The 26,495-nt window shown below is 43.4% G+C and overlaps 1 protein-coding gene across 2 annotated transcripts in view; it reads right to left on the reverse strand.

Moving 5' to 3' along the window:
• The window catches only part of TMEM65 (transmembrane protein 65), a 420,478-nt gene that overhangs the window by 327,069 nt on the left and 66,914 nt on the right, over positions 1-26,495 (reverse strand). Inside the window, exon 2 of one of the 2 annotated variants that reach the window (XM_069621591.1) lies at positions 4,712-4,786. The exons of the other annotated variant lie outside the window; for it this stretch is intronic. Coding sequence (XP_069477692.1) covers positions 4,712-4,786 — 75 coding nt within the window. The remainder of the gene's footprint in view (positions 1-4,711; positions 4,787-26,495) is intronic. 2 annotated transcript variants of the gene reach the window in all.

Consider the following 26,495-nt stretch of genomic DNA (forward strand, 5'->3'; position numbering starts at 1 on the left):
CCCAATAAAAGCAAATTCCTGCTGTGCTCCAGGGTGAAAGGCTTCACACTCTGGGAGATGTCCATGCAAAGGTGGGAGCTGGGCTGGTCACGACATTACAATACCACAGGCTGAAGTCGGCATGTAGTAAGAAATGGCCCTCTTTTCCAGAAGCTCCACCTACCCACCAATTCTTAACTGAGATCATGATACCAGCGGGCTTTGTGGGAGGAATCTCCACCCTATATAAAGGCAACCCAACGCCATACCCCCTCAAAAAACACAATGAAATGCTAGATGGGAAACGGACCTGGGGGCTCCCATAGAAGATGACCAATGGACAAAATATTCCCAATACACTAAAACAGTTTCTATATTTGCCAACTTTAGATTGATCCATTTTAAGATATTGAACCACTTGCACATAACCCAGAGTGAAATTGCCAAATTCGATCCCTCACTAAAGCCAATTTGCCCCAAATGCCAGGCCCAAGCAGTGAGCTAATTTCATATGTATTGGGACTGCCCCCCGATCAAACAGTTCTGGAGAGCGGTAGCCGAAACTGTGAGCGATATCATCGGTCTCCATATCCCCACTACCCCACTGAAATACTTACTTGGCGATCTTGGCGATATAGGGAAGGTCTCAATCAAAACATAACGTCTCTTTGCGATGCCAAAAGGAACATTCTGCGGGCCTGGAACGCCAGGGCTCTCCCCACCTGACAGGTGTGGTTGAAAGACTTAATATATGTTCAGGAGACCGAGGAAGCATATGTCAAAAGTGTCATGGCCACCTGCAGACCAAAAGACATATGGGTCCCCCTGAGGAGATACCTAAAAACGACCCCAGATTCGTCAGATAATGACTCATTCTATTCGGAGGAAGGCCAAGACATAGCACCTTCGGTTTGAACACTTGTGTTACTGCTGTAACTATAGACATATTCTACCCAGACGAACATTATGCAGCAGGCTTTTGAATGATGTTGTGTTTCAGTCCCCCAATGTTTGAAAAAATATGTCCTTTACTTATGTTCTGCACCTGTTCTGCACTTGTCATTCTCAAATAAAGATTACAAAAAAAAGAAAAGAAAGGCCTCACACTGGCAGTCTGTAATGTCCCTCAAATGGCATAATGCAGCAGGATATCCCAGCATTTAAGATGGTTAGATTGCTCCCTATAAACCAGACACCAGGTTTCCAGGTCTGAGCCTTTATTTAGCTAATTACTATCAGCTGTGTTAATCCACGCTGTGCACATAAATTGAACAAAAACTACATGTTCCAGGATGCACTAGTAGCGTATAGAACAGGAAAAGTGATGGCGGGTTTAAATAAATGAACTGGACTTGTGTCCTTGCAGCATGCAGGCGATGTGGCCTCAACGATTGGTTCTCCAGCAGTGGCTATTGCGCTACACCAGACAATGTTTGACGGCAGGAATTCCTTCATACATGGACAGCTGGGTCCCGGTGAACAACCCAACTATTAGAAAGATGCCTAACATTGGGAATAGACAAGGAGGTGGAAATACAACACGTGTGGTGGGGTGTGGTAAGTGGTGGCATTGATCTAGCATGTGGGGTTCTTGTGTGGCAGTTATTTTGGAGCATTTTATAATGTTATAATTATGTAGTGGTAGATTTCTTCATTGCAGCAAGTGTTTGAAGAAATGCTGTAAGTGTAGTGTTCAAATGAAGCAAGTGCATGATGAAACGATGCGACTGCTAGCAGCCAGGGTATTCACAACAACTTCCATAATTATTTAGTGGGTATGGAATTATATTAACTTAATTTGGCAGCAGACTTATTTCAGAATATTTTGTATTAAATCAGGTATGTAGCGAGTTTTCAAACAGTTGACGTGCATGCAAACAATGGATTAGTCACTTTTCGAAGTAAAGATAGACTCAAGTGATTCTTAAGCAGATTTGAAATGCAGAGCCAATTTGAAATGCTGTGCACATGTAGTTAATGTTGGTGTGGACAGAGGCACATAGTCCAAGAACAAAATTGCCGGGCCTCTCTTTTGTTGTTCTTCAGTGTTACCACACTATCACTTTTAGGAATTCAACCATCCGCACGGTGGATGTACCGCCTGGGCTTTTTGAAATGTTATATTAAATTGAAAGGTGGTAGATCAACCTTGGAAAATCTGCACACATTTTCCTACGCTCACTGAACGACAAACACATTGACCTGTGTACTCTGGGTGGACACAGCCTAGACGCCCCCGTCACATTTTGTTGGAATGTGACAGCCAGGAGTACATCAAGGCATCTCAAAAGGGGGAGGGCAAAACCTTCCTCCTGCTATGGCTAGCCTGATTAAATGACAATGGCTCCATCGATCCGCCCCGTCCATTTATGGCCAGGCTGGTGCCAGCTATGCAAACTGATGAGAGTTCATTTAAGCATGCCCACAAGAGGCCTGATCGCAGGGCTAACACCTTTGATCTGCATCTGTGTCAACCTGAAGCCAGCTGCCACCTCTTACTATCAAGGGCAGTGAAAGTTCATGTCTGGGACAGCTGTTTACAGTAGTCATCCCCGAAGGGGGACCCCATTCAGAAGGTAGGAGTATGTGGTTTGGCGGCGACCGAAAGTCTGGTCTGGCCGCACCTTCAAGGGAGACCTGCTGCTTTCATCAGGAACCACAGAGAGCTCAATTAAACAGTGAGACCCTTTGATCCACACAAGACAGGATGACATGTTTTCACCCCTTTACCTTTTCTGTTGCAAAGCCCTCTGGTTATGATGACCTCACGCATACAGGAGATTGTTGGTTGGGACAGAGGACTGGTTCATTAAGGTAGGCTTAGCCTACACCAATCACTGGGGCCCATTTGGCTTTGAAAGAGAGTCAAGCCCCTGTTTTGGCAGATCATCTGAAGACTTTGCAAGGAGTAACAAGAAGACCTCATTTGGAGTCTGGCTAAAGATACAGTTTGCTTACAGCTTCTACCATTGAAGGAAGGCCAGGATTTCCGAAGAGGGAAGCAAGATCCCTCCCCTGAACATTATTTCCCAGGGAACAGAGTGAGATACTGAATCCAGAAGGCCCTCTAGCAGTTCCAGAACCGGCAACCAGCCAGCACACAGCATGCCCTTCTAGGCTCTAAAACAAGCTTCCTAGGTGGGGAGTGCCAGAGAGTCTCGAACCAAACCCAGGACAAGGCTGGTGCCTGCAACACTCTCCTCAGCTTTGGGCCGTCCGCCTTAAAAGGAAAAGACGAGCCCAGTGAAGAAGCTAGGAGGAGTGCATCGACAAGCATCCGCCTTAAAGGATATTTTCAAGCCACTCGAGCCCCTCAAGCTGCAACCGAATGCACCGCTGACTATTGTCACACCGTAGTCGCTCACGCAGTCATAGACGCCTCGACCAGTGCTTCAGACCCGCCAAACCAGCACTGAGACGATTCCTGACTGCACCGCATACCCACAGATGTCTCTCGTCTTGAACTCTGTCGCAGAAGCTGCAAAGCACCCTGAAACCGACTCAGCCCTGTCGAGCACCAAGGACATCTACAAGGCCAAGGTATATTGTGGTTCTGTCCCCCTGGTCCTTCTCCAAAGGTCCCTAGTGACATTTTACTGCCCATTGCCCCTTTCTGCTGAAACAAAGTATCCATGAACTATTGCGATTAATAACTTTACCACCTACCTTCCTGTCAGTATCCAGAGTGCATCGCTAATCCTTCTTGAAACAGTCTGTCTTCTGCATTTCTTTACAGGGTGGGTTGTATTTTGTAGTGTACTAGCACTTTCTGTTGAATAATAATAATAAAGTAGATATTTTTATACAACCTTGGCTGGCAGTCCCTTTTATCATTGGGTAATAATTGTATTTTCGCTGTGTTGCAACTAACCAACGATCCACGACCTTGCAGAGATAAGCCTGTGTTCCGTCCACGTTACCAAAATTGGACAAGGAGGTTTATAATTTGCTTGCGTTTACCATCTGTTTGTATCCCTTCTGGTGTACTAGAGGTTTGAGGCTGATTGATGGTTTAGAAACAGATATTCATCCCTGGACCACTGGTGCCCCGGAAGTTGATTTGTCACAATCACGACAGGCCAGCTCACACAGATGTTATGACAGGCAGATCTGGTAACAATTATTGGTTGGGTTTAGGGGTGCCTATAATGTTTTTGCATGTTTCACCGAGTTTGTTTCAATAAAAAGATTATACAAACCAGTTCATGGATCGAGTGCTTTTTCCTTAAATGGAATAGATAAACTAAGTTACTCGACCTGCAGATCTGGCAGGATGTTGAAGGTTTTTCGATGCCCGTTATCTCTACTAAATTTGATAAAGATCAATCATGTTAATCAAAATGGACTTACAAGTAACAAACCGCAGAAAATAATGGTTTAAAGCAAATTCAAAGTACCAATCTCTAGTACATCCTTTGAAAATATCTTAAGGTTTTGCAGGACTTAGAGATCAATTAATGGTTATACCCTCTGCATGCACGCAAAAGAAAACCACACAGCATTTAGTAAAGTTTAGTAGATAACCACAAACCGTATACCACAACAACTTGCCAGGCACATTTTGTTTATTCAGGATGTGTGTCCAATATACATTATCCTTAATTTAAAAAAGAAAATCAATTCCTCAGCCAGAACATGCCAAATTAGCAAAACAAGCAATCAGCAAATATTAACTGCTTTATTTATCATCTGCATCATCCATCGCTTTGAAACCCAAGCAATAGTGTCATACCAAAGCGACTGATCGTCTCAGATGAGGTTGTCTGCTTCTCAACTGGGAAAAGTGGAGGCTTTGGGTATCGAGATGCTAAAAAGGTGTAATGCATACATTGTCAGACAGACATTTTACCATCAGATTTGCACAGGTCCAAGAGTAAGAAAATCAAATAAGAGTTTTGTTCGTCTTAAGGTAACCTGTTCAGACTTCACTAAACATATGCAAGAAAAGTATCCCTCCTAAACTCAAGCCACAAAAAAGTGTTGCATTTGTTATCTGAATGGCACATGGCCTAGTAAGATCGTTTGTCTTGTCCGCCCTGTCTTCCCTCCCTTGTCTTGTCGCGCCCAGAAACACTTGTATACAGGCGCTTTATAAATGATCATATCACTGTTGAATGGAACTATCAATCTACTTGGAAATCTGTGTATGTGCGGGGTCTCTGTGATATTTATCAAAGGAGACATGGACATGGAGAATGTTAGAAAGCCCCAACCAACTGGTGTATGCTTCCTCCACTATTTGGGATCCAATAAGCACTTACTTGGATTCACATCGGGCATCTCTTGAAATCTTGTAGGTTTGCTTTTGCCTCGAACTTCATTTATTAATCAATTAGTTTAAAGGTTTTTGTACAATACATTTCTCCTCTATAATATCAACTGTTGTCATTTTGATTGTGTTTGTGCATTACTTTTAGTTCTACGATTGATCCATAACAAGTTTCTAGAATTTAGTTTGATCATATGACCGGACCTATTTTTGTAGGTCTTTATATTTTGCAAGCTTTTTAAACAGTTAATGAAAACATTTGAGAAAAACACTGGTTAAAATTTAGATTCTCGCCAGACCTGGATAGAGAATCATAAGGCTGGGATAAAGAGTAACCTGTCTATTCCTACTCACTTTTGGCAATAGCAGCCATGACAAAATTAGAATAAAAACATCATACTCACAAAATAAAAGAAGTCACAAAACCTCCAAGAATAAAGCTACCCGCAGCCAGCACAACATGCTGGCAGCACCCAAATGCACAAGGTATGAAATAAATCACAGCAGCCTTTGGGATAGTCCAATTGAGAGTCTGGAGAAGGAAGCAACAACAGATTCTGAAAAGGAGGGTTCATTAAGAATTAAACCTGGGGAGGAGTAATCCTAGTCCCTATGACCTTAATAAAAAATAAAAATCATTATTCTATAACCATGTTCTGGAAGAATCTGCATTTTATAGTGTGCAAAAAGACTGGTATTATGCAATATCAAATCTTTGCAACCATCAAGGATGCGGCACAATCATCCTATCATAGGATTGCTTAAATATTGAGTTAGTAGTTCAGCCCAAGGCCTGCACTATGTTCGAGGGAATGCTACCAACCAAGCCCCTAGGCAGAATCTGAACCTCAGATCAATATTCCCGCCACAGCAACCCACAGGGCAAAAGACAATCAGTGAGTCAGAGTTGGAGAAGAAACAGGTGCCTGGGGCTTGTGAAAGGAGTTAAAAAGCAAGAGAGAACCTGGAAAATGCCAAGAAGGCATCCTTGGTTCATACTCTTGCATACAGTGCACCAAAACAGAGCACAGGAAAAGCCTTCAAAGATGGAAAAAATATGGGAAGAGGACATTAAGTCCTTCAAGAAAGAAAACAATCATCCTTTCCAGATGGAACGGACTGGCCATAACATCCAGAGCCTGGACGTCAGACATGCCAGGGAAAAACGAAGCAAAATGGCAAGCTCACTAGACAAGTCAAGCTGCTAAAATGGAAGAATTTGCAAGCAACTAACCTTGCTTATTAACGGGGGACCAGCAGACATTCTAAGGGACCCACCAGAATTAACACTAACTCACTGCTTTCACAGTGGTGATCTTGTGAGTGGAGACCGTGCGCAATGTCCTGAGAGGGGAAGACACGTGGGTGGGTCGATCCTGCCTATCACGCCACAAATTATTTGTGCGTGTCACAAAAGAAGTTGCTTTTCTATAGCAGCTGGGAGGATGTCTCGATTTAGTCTACGATGGGCTTGTGCCTCAGGGAGCTGACAAAATTACTGCATCTGCCACAGGGAGCTCGGGCGAGCCAGGCGTGGGATGAGCAAGGCCCGGGATGAGCATAGAGCAGATTCGGGTGGGAAAGATCAGTAGAATCAGACCTCCTCTGCTCAAAGCTGGTGCTGCCCGGATCTTTGTTGCTGAAGGCTTGGGAATCAGCTAACCCAAACCGTGGAGCCCGAGTGCTGTGCTAGAGTGAAGGGCCCTTCCAAGTCATAACACATTTCCCCCTGCTTGAGCCCATTGTGCGCCTGAGTATCCCCAAATAATCTGGCAACATCTCTGCATACCAGAGCTTGGGTCAGTTGTTGGTGGGCTGGCTGGGGACAGCATCTCTATCTGGCGGATGGTACAGCGGAACTGAAGGTGTCCCATCACAGGAGGCTGCTGCTAGCTTCCAGCCTAGGGGTGCTGACTGGATTATCTGTGCCGAAATGGACTTGGCCTGGCTGGACAGATGGGTAATCACAGTCTCTCCTGATGAGGTCTGGTGAGTACAGTGACAGCCAGCCATTTTTGCTTGGCCGTAGGCTCCCGCCGGAGCTACTGCAGTGTCTCGTCAAACACAGACTCAATATGCCGCTGCTATTCGTGTTTATGTAATTGGGTGTCTCACATAAGCTCCTCCCGCCAACTGCTCTTTTATGTTTGTGCGTGGCCTCTCAAGCATTCCATGCCGTGGTGGAAGCTGCACCCTTTAATGGAGGTCAAGGAAATCATTTAAGCTGACCCGGGAACTGTAAGAAGGGGACCCTTACTTTTTGCCAGAAATGTCCTGCTAATATGATAAGCAGTTTTGTCCCGCATCCCTAAACACTGATTCTTGGGGTTGTCCCTGGAAAGGTGCGCCAGCATGAAGAAAAAGACTGAAGCCCGAAGCAGAGGACGCTGCATGAGAAGGGTAGACCATAGATATGCCTGGGCTGGATCAACTATTTGATATCTGTTGTAATGTTGGATCAGTTGCAAATAACTCTATAGGCTTGATTTGGCATAGGATTACATTTTTTGGGAATGTTGGGACAGCAGTGTCCAACACACTATTTTCAAGGAACGGGTTCACCCACACAGCACACTAGTTCCAAATGTTCAATAAGGAATAGATTTCAATGACTTTATTATCCTGACATCATTTAAAGGACTTGTCACTCCACTCTTCAATTTCAGATGTCTAAGGGAATAGAAGATCCCAAATTGCATTAAGCCATCTAGTATTTCAATTTTAATTATCAATCAAAAAACACATACGAGTTGCATTATATTCCTATTTTCAATTGTTATTATTATTAGGGTATTTATTGAGTGCAGAAATAGGTTCGGGAAGCAGTGCCTCACTTTTACAATCAAAGGGGAACAAATCCAGTGAGGGAAGCAGATAAGGCAAAAGGGAGCTAGCAGCAGGGGAGGGTGGGCAATTTGGCAGCAAGGGTTCTACAAGCGAACAGGTGTGGAAACAATGGGGAGAAAATAGCCCATTCTCAGGTTGTGAGTGGAGGGTGTGAAGACCTAGGTATTAGGGAAGAGGCATTCCTGGAAGAGGAGAGTCTTGAGCCCCTTGTTTAACTGTAGAAATGGAGGAGAAAGTACAGAGAATGGAGAGAGGTGGTTTGAGAATACGAGTAGGAGGGGCCAAAAGATAAGAGGGGACAGGTGAATCGGTGAGACAGGAGGAGAAGGTAGATGAAAGAGTAGGGGAGGGAGAGGGTGGAGGAGAGTGTGGAAAGGAGAAAGAGAAGGCGGCAGATCTTGACAATTTTTCTTTGGGGGGAACACCAGAGCAGGCTGCCATCGGAAATTCTCAGAGGAAGCGGCGTGCTGCTGATGACAATGATAACCGCCCGATTTCCATGCTCCGCGCCTGCCAATATCCTGACTAGCTGCTAACCTGGTATCCAAGCACAGCAGGGTATACAGATGATACTGCCTTGCTTCTAAATGATGGGGCAGCGCACCAGTGGATTTGTAGGAGGATCCGAGCCTCCGTGACATAGTTGTGCAGCGGCGTGAGATGTTACTCGAAATCCCCCAGAGACCCAGCGAGTGCTCTCGCTCGGGGACAGAGATGTGCGGAGTGAAGGACCGGCATCAGAGGCCTGCTGCAGGGTGAGACAGAAAGCTGCAGAGCGGCTGAGCTCCTCGGGTCAGGCGGGCTTGTAAGACATCCTGTGGCTTGCCCATTGTGATTCGTTGAGCCCTGCTGTGACACGCGGCCAAGAGACGGCTGCCATTTTTGGTTGGGCCGCAGGGACTTTGCTGCGGGACACCTCACCACCAATTGAGGGTTGATGAGGCGGTGCCTGGTGCCATTGCCACTACCGGAATTGGCAGACTGTTTGCCTCATCCACATTCTGCTGGAGAGCTGAACTTGCCCAATTATCACATGCCAGGGCCTGGCAAAGTGCTCCTGGTTGCTGAGTGGCCTGTTTGTTGAGTAGTGGTCCCGGGGGCGACGCCGCCATTGTGGATACATCTGTGCGCTGTGCCTGTGGCCAAGTGTGTCAGCTTCCTTTGTGGTGTTCTGCGGACCCAGACATCCTTCTTCAACTTGTCCCACTGCTGGGGTGCCTCTGTCACTGTGTGTACTTGGGGTCACTGCTGGGAAGTGGATCCCTGGTGTGCGTGGTGCTAGCTTGAATTTCACCAGCATGTCTTGGATTTGTCCCAGATTAAACCCGTTCTGTGTTCTACCGTTTTCGTTTTCAATGTCCCACAACAGACCTTCAACTTCACTTAGCTTGCGCCTAATATCCCTAAGAGCACCAGTAGATATGGACATTAGCACCCCTCTAACCCATACCTTCAATGCTTCCGATACTGTGGACCGCAACTGCACTGACCCCCCTTGTGGCAAGTAAAGAAATCACCTATATCGTTGTGTAAAGTCTCAACAACAGTGGAATCCTGCAGCACGGAAGCAGCCATTCTCCAGAGAGGATGTGGTCTAGGGCAGGTCACAAACTTCAAAGACAAAACCACAGGAGAATGGTCTGATAACATTCGGGGGTGAATACTATAATCCTGAACCATAGACACCAACTCAGGGGGGTGAGTAACCAAAAATCTATACGTGACCCAGAGTCCTGAGCTGACGAATAGGTGTATTCCCTCTCCTGTGGGTGCAGTTCCCTCCAAATGTCAAGCAGTGGAAAGTACAACATCAACTGGTGCAGCGTCTGGGCAGCCCTAGTCAACAATCGGTGGGCACTAGCTGTTCTATCAAGCTGATTATCGAGGATTGTATTGAAGTCCCCTCCCCAGAGTATCCATGCCCTGTCAGTCACCCCGCGTGCGTCAGAAATCTGTTGGTAGAACGCAGGGTCATCAACATTCAGCCCATATGCATTAACCAAAATGACCAGGCTGCCAGCCAAAGCACCCCAGACAATGACATATCGGCCCATAGGGTCAACGCTGCTGTTGGAGACCCTGAATCCAAGGGAATGATGTATTAAAGTGAGAACTCCCCTCGACTGTGAGGGTCCACTGGTGCGCAAATGTCTCATGCACCATCTCCAGGGCATGTATCTCCTGAAGAATGAAAATCTTAGGCCCATGCTTGCTGACATACGAAAGGATCTTCCTGGCCTTAACAGGGTTATTCAGTCCTTGCATATTCCATGTCAGTACGATAAGCGGGAGCCCACCCCCGCCCTTCCCATCACCTGCCATGTGAAAACGCTTGCACTTCAGTATTCAAAACACTCAACACCCCTGTGTCGCCGCCCAACGCATGACCTTAAACCATTTTAACTTTTGAACCCATGCCCAACCCCCCCCACCCACACCATCCACCCCAACTTGACAGTGTATCCCAACACCTCCTCATATATAACACCAGGAAGCACGATGCGAACACCAACTGAAACTTGTACAATTAGAAACGTTCAGCAAAGCATCTGGTAAAGCACAGCAGGGCATACCCCACTGAAGGTATAAGCATTAATGTCAACCGCCTCAAACACAAAATCAGTCTCCAGATGGAGGCTGTGCCTTTGTGGACGCATAGTCTTTCCATCCAGCTTTTGGGCCCTGGCCAGTTGGGATGGGGATGGAGCTCTCGATGTATGCCATGGCCGCACCTGAGGCTTAAAAAGAATTCACCGTCCTTTGTGTTGTATGCGTAACTTGGCTGGGAACATCATGGCGTACTGCACCCGGCTGCCATGGAGTAGGTGTTTTGCATGATCATATGTTCTCCTGAGTTCCAGTACAAAAGTCCGGCTAGTAGTACAGAATTCGTATTGAAGCGGTCCCTTCTCTCTCTCCAGTTTAAGAACAAGATCGTGGTAGTTTAGGAATCTAGCAATATTAATTTGTTGTGGGGCCCCAGGCTTCAGAGTCAGGGCTAACGAGCGGTGCATACTTTCAACCAAAATCTGCTTAGAAACTGCACCTCCCCTAAGATGGACCGCAGAATGTCATGAACGAAGGGCACCATTGGGCCACGGACTGATTGGCCGAGGATCCCCACTATTCTGATGTTATTTCGGCGGGAGCGTGACTCTAAATCCGCACATTTCAAGCATAATGCAAGGAACTCCTTCTTGTAGGTCTGTAGATCATGGTCATGTGCCGACTGTCTTCCAGGTCGTCAACACACATCTCCACTACAGTATTCCGACCACTCTCTTTGTCCAATTGAGCGCATAGGGAGTTAATGGTGGACACTGTGCCATCTTTCTTGCAGTTTACCGATGCAAACCCACCCTGCATCGCCGACATATAAGGATCCATATTGGGAGTGCAAGGAGGGGACCCCTCAGACTCAACAGTTGTCATCTCATTCACTGTGGTATCTTAATGCGGAGTGCTCATAAAAGGAGGTCGTTGGGCCCTTCCTGTGCTTCCCGTTCCCACTGGTAATTTCTGCAAGGATCCAGAAGACAAAAAAAGGGGGGTCAACGCAGGATGTGGCTGATCGGGAAGTTCTCCACAGGACTACTACTATTAAGACCAGGAGTTACAGAGAAGGGGATAAATCAAGCACACTGTTAGCCAGGCTTTCTAGGGCGGAAGGCTTTCGACAGCCACTAGTATATGAGGGTGGGATGAAACGGTGCTGGTGCAAGAAGGGGAAACCAATGACACGGTTTCCACATTCGATTCTACCTTGTATTCTAACTGTGACAGCGTAACAGACGATGAGCTCACCCGGTACTTGTCAGGCATTGAATTGCCCACTTGGTCCTTGAGCAGCCCATATTGAGCGAGGTGGTTATGGCAGCAATCAAGTCAATTGCCTCAGGTAAGGCGCTAAGTGCTGATGGGTTAGGAATACAGCTGTATAAAGAATTCCAACAGAAACTTGCTCCCAGTTTATTACAAGCATGGAAAGAATCTATCATGAGAGGTGAACTCCCCCTAACGATGTGTGAGGCAATTATAACTCTACTATTAAAGCCCCACATGCCCTCCCAGGATGTGGCATCCTATAGGCCGTTGTCCTCAATTAATACCGACGAAAACGTGTTTGCTAAAATCTTGGCCACAAGACTACTCCCGTTTATGCCTCAGTTAGTACATCCTGACCAGTCTGGCTTCATTTGAAACACTTGTGTATAGGCGTGTTACAAATGCCATATCATAATATATCATTCCCTCCAGATTCATGGCTTTAAATTAGCTGCGACTGTGTGTGATGGCGCAAATTAACCTGCAGACCAAAGCGGTTGCAGCGTCATTAGATGCTGAGATGATTCGATCTCCTGGTGCTATTCAGTGCGGGTTCTCCACCGATTTGGCTTTGGCCCCTACTGCCTTTGCACTGGTCACCTGGTCACTCTTTGAACTCGGGCCCACGCTCCTGCATGTCCAGTTGCCCTTGCACTGTCTCCGGACTTCCCAGAACTTAAGGGTCTGTATCTGCAACCCTACAGTCCCTTCTCTCTGCACTTATGAGCCACCCGCTGGGTGCACTTGTAAGTTAACTGCACTTTCCCCTTCCCCTCCCCCCTGGCACTTCTCCCTTTCCCTCATTCTCACACTTGCACGATCTGAATAACACAAGGCCTAGTAAGATCTTTATTTTGTTCTCCCTTTGTTTCCACCTCCTTGTCTTGTGGCACCTAGAAACACTTATGTACAGTTGCATTTTAAATGCCAAATCATATCATATCATACCTGCAATATGTTCAGATTCTATATGCTGGCCCGCTGGCTAGAGTTCGCACCAATCAAATGTTATCAGTTCCATTCCCACTAGGAGGGGGCAACAGATAGGCATGCCAACTTTCCCCCATGCTATTCGCACTCAGAATTGAGCCATTAGCACCTTTAGTTAGGAACACCCATGGTCACAGAGGGGTTAGGATATCGGGACCACCTCCTGTAATTTCACTATACACGGATGGTGCGTTGCTTTATATCCGAGCCCCAGAAAAGAACCTGGACCCAATCACGAGGGACATACAGATTTGAGAAAAATTCAGGATATAAAACAAATAGCACTAAATCAGTTCTGTTTCCGCTTACACCTTCCACCGAGCAGCTAGACTACCTCAGGGGATTTAGCTGGGCCCCTCTTCAATTTAGTTATTTGGGGAACATGGTTTCCAGAAAGCATTTGTCAGTGTATGCCGACAACCACGAGATAGATCTACAGCAGCTAGCTGCAAAGTTGTCAAAGGCTGCAAAGTTGTCAGTGTGGGCGGGACTGATTTTGACGTATGGGCAGATCTCGTTGCTCAAGATGGCGGTCCTCCCGTAGCTGTAACATTCCCATTTGGCAGGGGAGATTTTCTTTACCAAGATTAAGACACCGGTGATAGCGTTTATCTGGGGACGAGGGACAGCTAGGAAAAGTTGTGAAAAACTGACTAAGCCCTACGAGCGTGGTGGTCTTGCGGCTCCAAGTCCATTTTGCTGGATTATGGTACGCTGATGGTCCCACAGTAGTACATCTACCGTTCAAACACTACGGTGCATCGCCCACTGACCTGAGATCATTAATATTTAGTGACCGATATATAGACTCCAGCTCCTTTGACACGATTCGAACCACAATCAATGCCTGGTCCAGAATATTCCACAAGCTAGCGATCATAGGACCCTACAGCAAGGTGGTCTCGCAGTGGAATTTCTCTGGCATTTCCCCCACATACGATAGGAAGCTTAAACTTTCTTGGGACGTACCCTGTCAACTGACGATGGGTGCTGTGTTCCCTGAGTGCTGATTCGTGTCCCTGGAGGACTTCTCTTCCACATTGGGTAGCTGCGGCCCTCTCTGAGTACTACAGTACTGTCGAATGCAGGTGGCATTTCACGGAAAATGGCCCTCCTTCTGTAGTGACCCAGAAAGTCATGAGTACATCTACTCCATTGTCTTAGCGATTGGGACACAGTGAGGTGTATCCAGAATATACAGCCTGCTCCAAATACACCTTCCGCTACAGAACACCATGAAAGCTGTGTGGGAAAGAGATCTGGGGTTCCCGTTGGATGAGGTGAAGTCAATGCTATCAGTTAACCAAGGCGGTCTCGCTTAATGCAGGTCTTAGATTGATTCAATTCAAGGTGTTGAACCATTTACATTACACCTTGGCTAGACTGGCCACAATTTGCTAGGATGAGAGTGGTGACTGTCTGAAATGCAGTACAGTGCTGGCTGACTCCTTTCACATGCATTGGTCAGGTCACCCGATCCTGCAGTTCTGGGGCAAAGTGGTAGCTACACTAAATACAATGCTTGATATTCCTCTATCGCTTACACCGCTCAAATACATGGGAGACTTCGGAAATGTTTCAGAAGTTACTTGCCGATTCTTTAATATTGCATTTGCAATAGCAAAGGAGTGTATTCTTAAATACTGGAAATCTAAACATTCCCCCAGCAGTGAGAAATGGCTGCGTGCACTGGTGTACATCAATGAAAGGGAGAAGGGTTATGTTTTCACTGTACCATCCACGTCAGCATAAGGACATTTGGAACCTGCTAAGGCTGTATTTGGCCCACAACAGCTCTAACGATACCAGTGGTGGGGTCGAGGTCTCTGCATCAGCCTGTTATGCTTTACCTCTATGCCAATGGGTCATGTGGTTCAATAATTACTGGTCACTTTACTTTCAGATAGCCTGACACTACACTCTGTGGTGGATCTGTTATTTGCCTTACAAGACGTTGTGTGCCATTTGTCTCATGACAGTCTTATAAATAAAATAAATACATTCTCAGAGGGAGTGAGACAGGGAAGGGTGCAGCCTTCAAGACCCGGTGAATAGACCAGATTACCAATACACAGTAGTGGTTTCATTTCTCTAGTAAGGAGGGGACCCTTCTTGCCAATTAGGTCTTTCTAATCTAGTTCTTTACAATCCTGCCAGACCTACATGGCAAGTAGTTTATCAACTCCATAACTCATGAAGTTGATCACATAATATTTTTTGCATTGAAAAAATTACGACGCATGAAGAAACATTACCAGCAATGTTAATGCCTTTCCAATATTTCCCTCCTTCTGGAATACAATTTTTTATGATCTGCAAGGAGTAGTTCAAGATGCCCCACATATGATGGCTAATATGAGGGTTATAAAACACTTGGATGACAAGCTTAGAGTTTCCAATAGCTTTCGGATTCAAGTTTGGGTCAGAATAAGGATCCCCTACACAATGGGCCACCACCCAAAGCCCAGGATAGGGCTAGAAGTCAAGTTATACGTGGACATATTATACAAAAGGTGCACTAAATAGTGCATGATTAAAGAATATGGCTGGCTGCAAGCTAATGCAGCATTATTATAATATGAGTAACTGTGCATGTGTTTATTTGAAGAGAGAATCCTTCATACCCAACAATGCAGCGGCTTACTTATGATCAGAGTCTTATTGCACTACAGCTGGGTGGCAGGGCCATGCAGAAGGGGCGACAGGCTGCTGCCTATGGTTGGCACAACATACACTTAAATGAGCTGGGGTCTGCCTTCTCCCAGCTAACTATATTTGAAGGGCAAATATAGTTAGCTGGGAGAAGGCAGACCCCAGCTCATTTAAGTGTATGTTGTGCCAACCATAGGCAGCAGCCTGTCGCCCCTTCTGCATGGCCCTTTAGAGGTAAAGCAGGCTGATGCAGAGACCTCGACCCCACCACTGGTATCGTTAGAGCTGTTGTGGGCCAAATACAGCCTTAGCAGGTTCCAAATGTCCTTATGCTGACCTGTCTAATGTACAGATCTATTTTGAGGCTAAACATTAGGTAACTTGTCTGGCCCCTCAATAGGCGAGGGGATGCATGCATTGATGGTGCAGTAGTCAGGGATATCACAAGCACTAGGCTCCAACGCAGTTCCCCTATCCCCCAGCCCTTCACTTATGATCTTTTTTGGTAAATTCTTGGCAGGACAGATCAGATGTTCGAAGTCTGTAGTGATGTTGCATAGTTCTTACCACGTACTCGGATTTCGTATATTCCCCTATTCAATAGTTGAACTACTTGGAATGGAACCACAGCTATCTTCTGCACTGGGTCTTCGTCCTCCACAATGAACCTGCAGTGGTTAGTCCAGTGCTTGCTGCTGAAGCTGTTGGGCTTGAAGCCTAGGGAACAGGGATGATCACTTGCTGCCTCACTCCCAGTCAGCAGTGCCACCTACACAGCAGTCGTAGGCTGTGTCCAGCAAACCTTCACCCTCCATGGACACCACCTCACTTTTCTGGCCCTCTCCTGGGCTGCAGCCTCTCCCAGCCCATGCCCCACCAACAGAGGGCCATTCACCAACTCTGCATTTTCCAAACCTCTTAAATGCATCATTTACCTAACCTGGAGCATGGGTTGTTAAGTCTGCCACACTTTTGGATTCGAGCTGATAAACTGCAAATAAACAAACTACACTCCTCATGTTGGTGCAATGAGGCACTCCAATGTATTCCCTCCTCCTGGAAGGACAGCATTATCGTACCGGTCTTCAAAAAGGGTTGTCGCGACAGTCCCAATAATGCTAGCGATGTTGGACATTTCAGGCAAAATCTTTGCCAAAATATTGTTGGAGGAATTATCCCTATGGGAAGAACACCTAGGTATTATTCCAATATTTCAAACTGGCTTTCAGAAGAAGTCAAATACCAGCATCAACACACTGGCTTGAAATCACGGCCATTGAGCAGGCATGGATGGTGAGGAGGGCCCCAGCCTACGTTGCTTTTATGGACCTGAGCACAGCATTCAACATCGTCAATCGCAATATCCTGTGGAAGAGACTGGAAATGCTCAATATACCAGTTGACCTACTTAATGCTGATGCTCCTCTACATCAACACTAGGGTGAAGGTGAGGTGGATCTGGAGGATGTACGGCATGGACGCCTACCTCCAAAGGCCTAAAGCAGGGATGCACTCTAGCCCCGATCCTGTAACATTTGTACACCGCACATATGGGGCGCACTGAATTATCCTTCTGCCATCCCCCCAAAATTTGGCTTCACGCAGCTCCCTTGGCTTGGTTATGCTGACGACTTGGCCGTCCTGGACTTTACCCCAATTGGGTTACAAAACTCACAGTTTAAAAAAGTATATGGACACCAATTCCCTGAGCAATACCATCTCCAAGTCCAAAATAATGATATTCGATCCTCCAGTAAAGAAAAAGGAAGACATACGTTTTCCTGGCATCTGGCAGGAGTCCAGGTAGAGGTAGTAAATACGTACAAATATCTGGGAATCCTTCTGGACGCCAATCTCAAGGGATACTCCCAGATGGACCAAGTTGTTTGGAAGTGGAACATCGCCACGGGAGGAATACATGCACTCTCCAAAAAAAGGGAAGGCTATTCAGTGGGCGCTATACTACATTTACCAGGCCAAAGTGATTGAACTGATGACTTGTGGTATGGAATCCTGGACACGGTCAAAAATAAACGACTTACCGGCTCTTGAACAGGGTTTGCTTAAAAACTTACTTTCGGCTCCCACCACACCTCATTAGAGTGCTTAATACTTGAATTTAGCCTTCCATCTATCAACCAGAAATTGGCATTTGGTTATTGAACATCTTACTGGAAGATGATCAATGCACCGACTGATGGGCTGCCGAATCTTATCTACCAGGCATATTCTGAACGCAATCAATCACATGGCATCCAGCTCTGTGGCTAATATCGGTAAATTGGTAAGTTCATTAACTAAGGCCCTGGGGCATCTTGGATCCCACTTAAATCTGTTATGAGATCCATTATCTCTGCACTAGGACAAAAACAGGCAATTGTGAACCGCAGCACAAGGAATAATGCCAGGGAATTTGTACACTATAGTTTACAACGTGGCCACCCCTAACATACATCGCAAACTATCTAGGCAACTATGTAATCTGGGATCACCTTAAAATCAAATGCAATGTGGTGAATATCAGAGAAAATAAGGGTGCATGGCAAAAAGATCTCTAGACAAGACAGGGTATGTCGGTTGTGTGGGGTCGAAGTACTGGAATCTTCTAGACATTTACTACGCAACTGAAGCACTAGCACAGTTGAGATGGAATGTAGGGAAGTCTACTGGTTGGAAATTACCCATGACAGGGGAGGATCAATGGGAATGCTTCATGTTGGGCAATGACTATGCATGCATCACGTATGAACTTTGTTCGGGCGGAAAATTGTGGAAATTACTGAATTTTTAACAGAGTAATGTGCTGCTTTTCTCTGCTAAACTCGTAGTATATTTGTAATTGTGAAAAGTTGAATAAACTAACACAATAAAATTAAAACTAAAATTAAAAAAATAAACATAAATTAGACATTGTTTTTCCAACTAATTATCAATGCTATAGCAAGACACATTTACAAAATCTAATTATTAGCATGGAAAGGGTGGATCACTTAGCCAAAAACGTAAACCAGGAAGTTGCAGTGTGGACATTGGTGGGGAGAGGGGATATTTTGAAATAATGATTGGTGTAATGTAAGATCTTTATTGCACCACACCAGTTCAAGTATACATGGATACCTTTTATTTTTCCCCAACAGGTCTCAGCGACACCTCCTCAGTCTGCTCTTCTTAGAGAAAACACAAGTAGACCGACCCCCAGGTAGGCTTGACTGCTTGGTTCTCAGTGCACATACATCTCAGAGCTGCTCAAATACTTCACCCAGACGCTTAAATGGCAATCTGCCACAGAGCGACTTCCAGGCAATTGCGATTAACCTGGTGCACTGCCGCCATCTAGACAGTGCATTACATGCATACAAACATTTCAGAGAGGCCCGCAACCAAAGGATCCAGTGCCATGAAAACGGTATTCAAAGTTCCTAAGAAGTACTCTAATATGCTACTGTTAGAGTGAATATCGTGATGCCCGAGGATGTTATTGCCATAGGGTGAGAATCAATGTATCCTGAGGAGATTGAGGACTTCCTTCAAGAGTTATTTGGTGAGGAGGAGGACCTGGAAGATATGGCCTGGGACCATCAAGAGAGCCAGTGGCTTGACAGCTCGCTGGAGCTTGATATCCCTCCAGCGTCAGGTTCAGGTAGGTCTCACACTTCCTTCTAAAATGTGATAAATAAAGTAGTACTCAAATATGCTAGTGCTTGAGTGGACTTCATAAGACATGCTATCTGTTTGAGTTAAATACCCAAAAAACTCCACCCATGCAAATTCCTTTGACAACATTTTTAACTGGACAGAGCGCATGAGAACCTCACTTAATGTTTTCAGACACACAGAGGCCTCCTCCTTGCTTCCATAGGCCAAGTGCATTTTCTATGTGTCATGAGGGGATGGGTTAGCTGCAAAATAGCCTACTAATCTTCTGAGTGAAATGCCTCAAACTGGAATAATCATTTTTCAAATAATGATCTGCCAGGACATGTGCTATTGATGAGAATTACATATGCAGATGTGCAAGTATATTCAGAATCAAGAGATACCAGTTATTTTTCCATCCCTTCATGCACAATAGTCATTAAAATATTCTAGTTATTATTCAACCAAGCATTTTATTTCCTTTTACTGTGTATATGATCCTTGTTTTGATACAGAATCCAGATCTGCAGCCAGCATTATGATCAGACACATGGTTCTGAAATTATAAATCAGTAAAGTATTTCCAAAGGTCACTTTGAATACATCGTTTTTGATGCATTTTAAATCTGCTTTGTTATACACCAAAACATTTTTGTATACATTTTGCAGTCCTTTGCGGCTTTGGTTTCCTATAATTGGCGATTTCTTACTGTGCAGTAGTGAATAATTTCTTTGTTACCTGGATGCTGCACCTGTTGGAGTGTATATTGCGGCTGCTGCAATATTAAACAAACAATTCTTTTTAACTGCACACTTCCTTGGAGTGCGCTTCCGGTATTCCTTTTCTGAACTTTTAAATCATACAAAAATACATCTTTGATTGGTTATGCACATCTTTGTTTATTATTTCCTTTCAAACAAACTTTCTTCTTCAAATAACTATATCCTTTTTGTCTCTCAACACGTGTTTCTCCACGTTTAACGCACGTGGTTCATCAGGAGAGTTTTCTAATATAAAACAACAGAAAAGTTTTTTTGCTTCACTATATAAACCCAAATACACTGTTTATGTACAACAATTTGGGTGGTAGAGGCAAACCACCAATTAATATATTCATTTAGCATACTCACCAAGAAAAAAATATATGGGATTTCTGTGAAAACCAGAAGTAAAATAAACAAAGTTTTAAGCTTAGGTTAAGTTTAAATAATCCCTATAGTTTTTGATGTCATAAAGTATCCTTTTATCTGCTCTCCTCACCTTATTTATCCCGGTGTGATTGCATTCAATCCTTCTCAGTCCGTGCTACTGTGAGAGTGATTTGAATCCTCTTATTTATACTCGCGGGCCCGCAACGCGATGACGTCATGCGTTACGTTGCGCGATGACGTCACGCGTTTTTCCTACACGGCCGGCGGTCATCTTAGCTTTTGAATAAGCCATGTGTTTTGCTTTATTTCAAAGGCACTAATTCAAGGTCATGGCACTTTACCAAAAGTAAGTTTGGATATTTATTTAAAGCAACAACAGTATTAACTGTCTATATATTGAGTGAAAATTGGTTTTTCCACCATTTTAGCCAAAAGATTTTTTACCTTATTTTCAAAAAGTAATTGGGCAGAGAGGTTATAAATATAACTCGTGGTATTGCAATTACATTTCTCTAATTTTCATACGTGTAAATGAATATGTGAACTCTCTCAAATTACTTTTCTCTTAGATTCTCCTATATCAGCAATTCATTTTTAAATTTTGTTAAACATTTTCACAACCCCCAAATAATTTTAAATTTGAAACGGAATTTCAAAAGCAAATCATTACAGCCAATAACTCATTTCATTATCTGAATTTAACCCTGTATTGCAAGTGTCCAAGATACAAATCCATTTCGCTTCTCTTCTCCTTAATTGTAGCTCTCTGTTGCCTCCTCTCTCCATGCTTTCAATTTTTTCTATGCCCAGAAACTTGATACCCTTAATATCAGTTGCTTTATGTTCTTGATTGAAGTGAATTGCCATAGGGTATCTTGTGTCCTTATTTTTAATAGCTCTAATATGTTCTTGTAAACTGATTTTCAGTTCTCTGATAGTACTTCCCACGTATTTCTTATTACATATACATGTAATTGTATAGATCACATACTTGGTGTTGCAATTAATAAATTGTGAATTTTTCTATTTGGTAGCCTTATCTCTTTTACTCCATTTTCCATTTGGTCACAGATTCCACAACTTCCACACCTGTGGGTTCCTGTTGGTGCCGATACTTGTAAAAATTGACTTAAAACTTCAATTTTTTCTTCTTTCATATGACTGGGGCTGATTTATTGCTTTAAAGTTGGTGCCCTTCTATAAATTATCCTGGGTTTAGCTTCTATATGCTGCTTTAACATTTCATCGCTTTTCAAAATATTCCAATGTTTTGTCAGGAGTTTTTTCAAAAGATGAGCTTCACTATTGAAAGTCGTTATGAAGTCTACCTTTTCTTCTCTTTTCTTCACCATTCTTGGTTTGTCCTTTAGTAGTTCAGTTCTAGGTACTTTTTTCAGCTTTGTAGATAGCTTTGTTCACATCTTGATTTCTGTAACCTCTCTTTATGAATTTTTCTTTGAGCAATTTAACATGATTTTCGTATTTTTCATTTGAACTACAGTTCCGTTTTGTTCTCAGAATTTCACCATATGGTATATTTTTGATTATATGCTTCACATGATTGCTTTCAGCATGTAGTACTTTATTTACTGAAGTTGGCTTTATATATAGATCTGTTAGGATCTTTTCCCCATCTGTATAGATTAGCAGATCCAAAGATTCTATTTTTCAGAACTCATTTTTTCAGTATATTTAATATTATAATCATTTGCATTCAGATATCTGATGTAGTCAAAAAGTTCTTTTTTATCTCCATTACATATCATAAGAATATCATCGATATATCTTCCCCAATAGGTTATGTATCCATTTGTAAATGCTGTATGTTGCCATGCGTGGTTAATCTCAAAGTATCCCATGAATAGGTTTGCATAGGACGGTGCAAAGTTTGGCCCCCATTGCTGTGCCTCGTTCTTGTCTGTAGATTTGTTTATTGAACAAGAAGATGTTGTTGGTTAAAGCAAAATGAAACATTTCTAGAATCATTGAATTTTGTTGGAGGAACGAAATTGATCTAGTTTTAAAAAAAACTCATTTGTTTCAAGCCCTTTTAAATGTTCAATACTGGTATATAAGGATACCACGTCCATACTTACAAAAAGAAAACTTTCTTCCCAAGGTATTTCTTCCAGTTGTTGTATAACATGTTTGCTGTCTCTCAGGTATGATGACAGATTAGTTGTTAAAGGCTGAAGGTGTAAATCAATATATTGGGAAACTCTTTCTGTTAATGAACCTATGCCATTGATGATTGGTCTACAGGTTGGAAATTGTTCAAATGTTTTATGATTCTTTGGCAAAAAATATATTATTGGCATGATTGGATGAGTATTGTTCAGATAATGATATTCATCTTCAGAGAGTAAGCCGATTCCGTCCCAATTTTTGATCATGCTGTGCCATTCTGACTGCAAATCCATAATTGGATTCTTCTGTAGTAGGCAATAACAATTCCTATCATTCAATTGTCTGTTTCCTTCAGTAATATAGTCTTTTCTTTGTATCAGAACAATATTGCCTCCTTTATCTGCACTCTTAATTATCCATTGTGTATTTTTTGATAAGGTCTCAATAGCCATTGTTTCTTTTTCTGAAAGATTGTTTCATTTTCGTTTGTTTATTTTTGAGAAAATGTTGTCTCAGATCTGCACTCACCATTTTTTGAAAGACATCAATTACATTGTTTTCTGCCATTTTAGGAATGAACTTGGATTTTAGTTTTAAGTTCGATTCTTCCGATAAACAAGGATCTATATTTTGTTAATCCAGGAACATTTCTGTAGTGTAATTTTCTTCTGTGAGATTCATGATATTTATTGTCTTTTCTACAACTTCTACTGACAGAGGTGAAATATCCTGATTTGTCTTCTTTTGTTTCTCGAATATTGATTCGGCAAAATATTTTTCAATTTTAATTTTCTACAAAATTTGAATAGGTCTACATTGGTGTGAAAATAATCTGCCTTATTTGATGGACTGAAATGTCGTCCTTTGTTCAACACCTTGTTAATTGTTGTGTCGACTTCTTGTCCACTTAGATTCATGACTAAATTTACTTCATCCTCTTGTCTTGTGATCTGGTTTGCATTCCCCCTTGTCCGCTTCCTTTGTTTTTGCGTTCCTCCTCTTTTTCCTCTTTTGTTTTTGGTAAGTTGATTGATATACCTTCGTTTGTACCAGGTCTTGTGCCCCTTGTATTGATGGTACCTTGTTGAAAATTCGATTTCTTGATCGACTTGTGCCTTCGGAATTCTGCAATAAAATGGAATTCATGCGTTTTGCCTGATGTACTTGGTTCCTCTTCCATTTCTCTTTCTGCTTCACTAACCGTTTCTGTGTCAGATAATTGAGTAGTTGAAGATTGTATATTCACATTTTTTGCCTTAGAATAAGGTTTTGAAATAAGAGTAGTTTTTCCTTTGATGTCATATTTTCTCTGATATGTGTATACTCTTCCAATTTTATAATCTATTTCGTCTCTTAGGAATGCTTTTTGTTTTTTTAGATTTTAAATTCTTCGGTGAATTTGTTTAAATAATCATCTAATATTTGATAATTTTTAAAAGTAAAGGAATACCGGAAGCGCACTCCAAGGAAGTGTGCAGTTAAAAAGATACATCAAAACGTTTCTGTGAACTTTGTATGTGTGGTCTGTTTATAATTGACTGTGGCCACCTGATTTGATAAGAATATTCTGCTCTTTGAGAATGCACCAAATCCTCGACCATATACCGTTACTGTTGACTTTCAGATTAGTTTAAAAATATAAGACCAGGATTGTGGTGTTTTGGAAGGCAAACTACTCGCATTTTAAATGCATTTCTTTGGTAATGTACTCCAGTAAACACAGATAGGCACTAACTCTATTAATTGATTAAAGTAATATACAATGATTTGGACATTGCTGCTTCACAAAAGAGCAACTTTCTGTATTAAATGTCAGCATGATCCAATATAACAGAAATGTGCAATTTAAACAGCTGTTCTTGTAAGTCATCTGACAACAGGTTATCCTATCAACAGAAATTGTGCGGTCTACAAAACAAATAGCATCGTAGCACACATGCAGAATTTTGAATTACATTTTTGTTAGATTACATTTACTGAGTGTTTTCTTTAGAAAGGAATTGTTGGTGAAATACGTTTTTTACTTTGTTCTGTCTGTCTAACATTAAATTAAGTCATAAATTAGTTTTCAAAAACTGATTAACAGAGTTTGCTAATTAAAATGTTCTTGATTAGCAAGCACACCTATTTGATTAGCAATTTTTTACTAATCATTTTAATGTCACCAGAATGTATTTGTACCCAAGAGATAAAATGAGCAACAATACAGCATTTTTGTTTATCGCTGAAGTAAGAAGTTGGTGAGAGGAGTGTCTGTAAAATGTAACAGTAGCTACATGAATATCAGTATGATAAAAAGGCTCTGAAAAACGTTTTCAATGCATGGCTCTGCAGCAGGGTGCAGTCAGTGTTGCACAGGGCAGTGCCCTGTATATGTTATGCTTGACTCATCATTTGCTGTGCAAGGAGGGGGTCAGATGTTTCATAAATGAAAAAGTTCACCATGTTAAAGGCAAGTCATAGCCTGAGATGAAGTATGTAGTATGGTAACGCGGCAGGCCGAGTCATTGCCAACTTCTGGTGAACAAGATGGCTCTTGCCTCCAAATTGAGGTCCACTGTTTTCAAAATAGTGTTCAATACCATTTGTAGGGGAGGGGAGGGCCACTAAATGTCCTTTAGACCGAACCACTAGGCACAAGTGCAGCATTTCAGCCCTGCACACCCATGAAAGTGGTGTTTAGTGCCATTACTACTCCGTGTTGCCCTCTGGGATTATGATACTTTTTTTTAGGAGAACCAGGCTTTGCCCAATTCATGCTTTCCTTAAAAAAGAAATTACACATGTCTGCAATTGGAAATAACTATTTTCAGGACCTTGAGGTGCAGAGCCTTTCTTGCCTAGCACTCCCATACAGGCCTTTTGCACTTGGTTCGTTTGAGATATAGACTGAAGTTGTTGATAAGAAGATTTCTTTTTTTTTTGCTTTTTATTTATTGACACTTGGTATAGATAAAACATCACAAGCAAGTAATGGTCAGTAGAACATAAATGCATTCCGATACAGTTATACAGCACACCGTAGTACACACAGGCATCAGACTGGAAGAGAACACATGCAGATCTAGGTCAAGGAATCTTTTCTAGCAAGATACATATGGAAGTCACTTGTGCCTGCATACTTTACAGAAGTTCCACCGTCCCTTGCCCAATACCAAAATTCCATTCTGACTTTCCAAGCCCCGACTGAAGACGAGGGAGCAACCGTCCCGACCAGGCGAGAGAGAGAGGCAGAGACCTCCAGGTGGCGGACAACCTCAACAAGCACAGAGACAAACCAAGCTGCCTACGTGACAGAGTACCAGCCGCGACTACATAAAAAAACTAAGCGCAGAGTGCTCAGTGACTAAGACACCGGAGACAACGTAACTATTAACTGCTAACGTGCCACACAGCAGTCCGGTTGCGAGTCTGTCATCCCATGTGCACCGGGAAGCATTTACACAAACTAAGACTGCTGGTTGTTTTAAGGGATTGCCATTGCACAGATCCAACGGACCTGCACATCAGAAAAGGGCAGGGTGTAACCCTCTACTTATGCCATAACTCACGTGTCGGGGCACCAGTGCAAGCCAGCAGTGGGACAACATAACATGCCTGTACACAAGTGTTTCTAGGCACCACAAGGGAGGGGAGACAGGGAGAAGACAAGGCAAACAATCCTACTAGGCTTTGTGACATTCGGATCGTGCAAGTGCAATAATGAGAATTGCAGGGGGAAGGGAGAGGGGGAAGTGCAGGGGAAAGGGTAGGGAGAAGTGCGAACAGGGCAGTAAGGCTCTGGGTAAGTGCTAGGAGGCAGGGGGGCTGTAAGGGTTACATTTACAGCCCCTACATGCACGGTAGGCCAGGAGGCAGTGCAAGGAAGACTAGTCATGGAGCATGTACCCAGTGAGACTCTTGAGGGTACCAAGCAACCAGTTGGTGAAGCAGATAGGTAAGTTAGAAATGAAGCGAGAGAGAGAAGGCAGAGGAGAAAAGGAAGGTCTTGAGCCACTTTCGGAACTTCAGGTGGTCC

Source organism: Ambystoma mexicanum, chromosome 5q, assembly GCF_040938575.1.
Source record: "Ambystoma mexicanum isolate Mex_15411 chromosome 5q, UKY_AmexF1_1, whole genome shotgun sequence".
Classification (NCBI taxonomy): Eukaryota; Metazoa; Chordata; class Amphibia; order Caudata; family Ambystomatidae; genus Ambystoma; species Ambystoma mexicanum.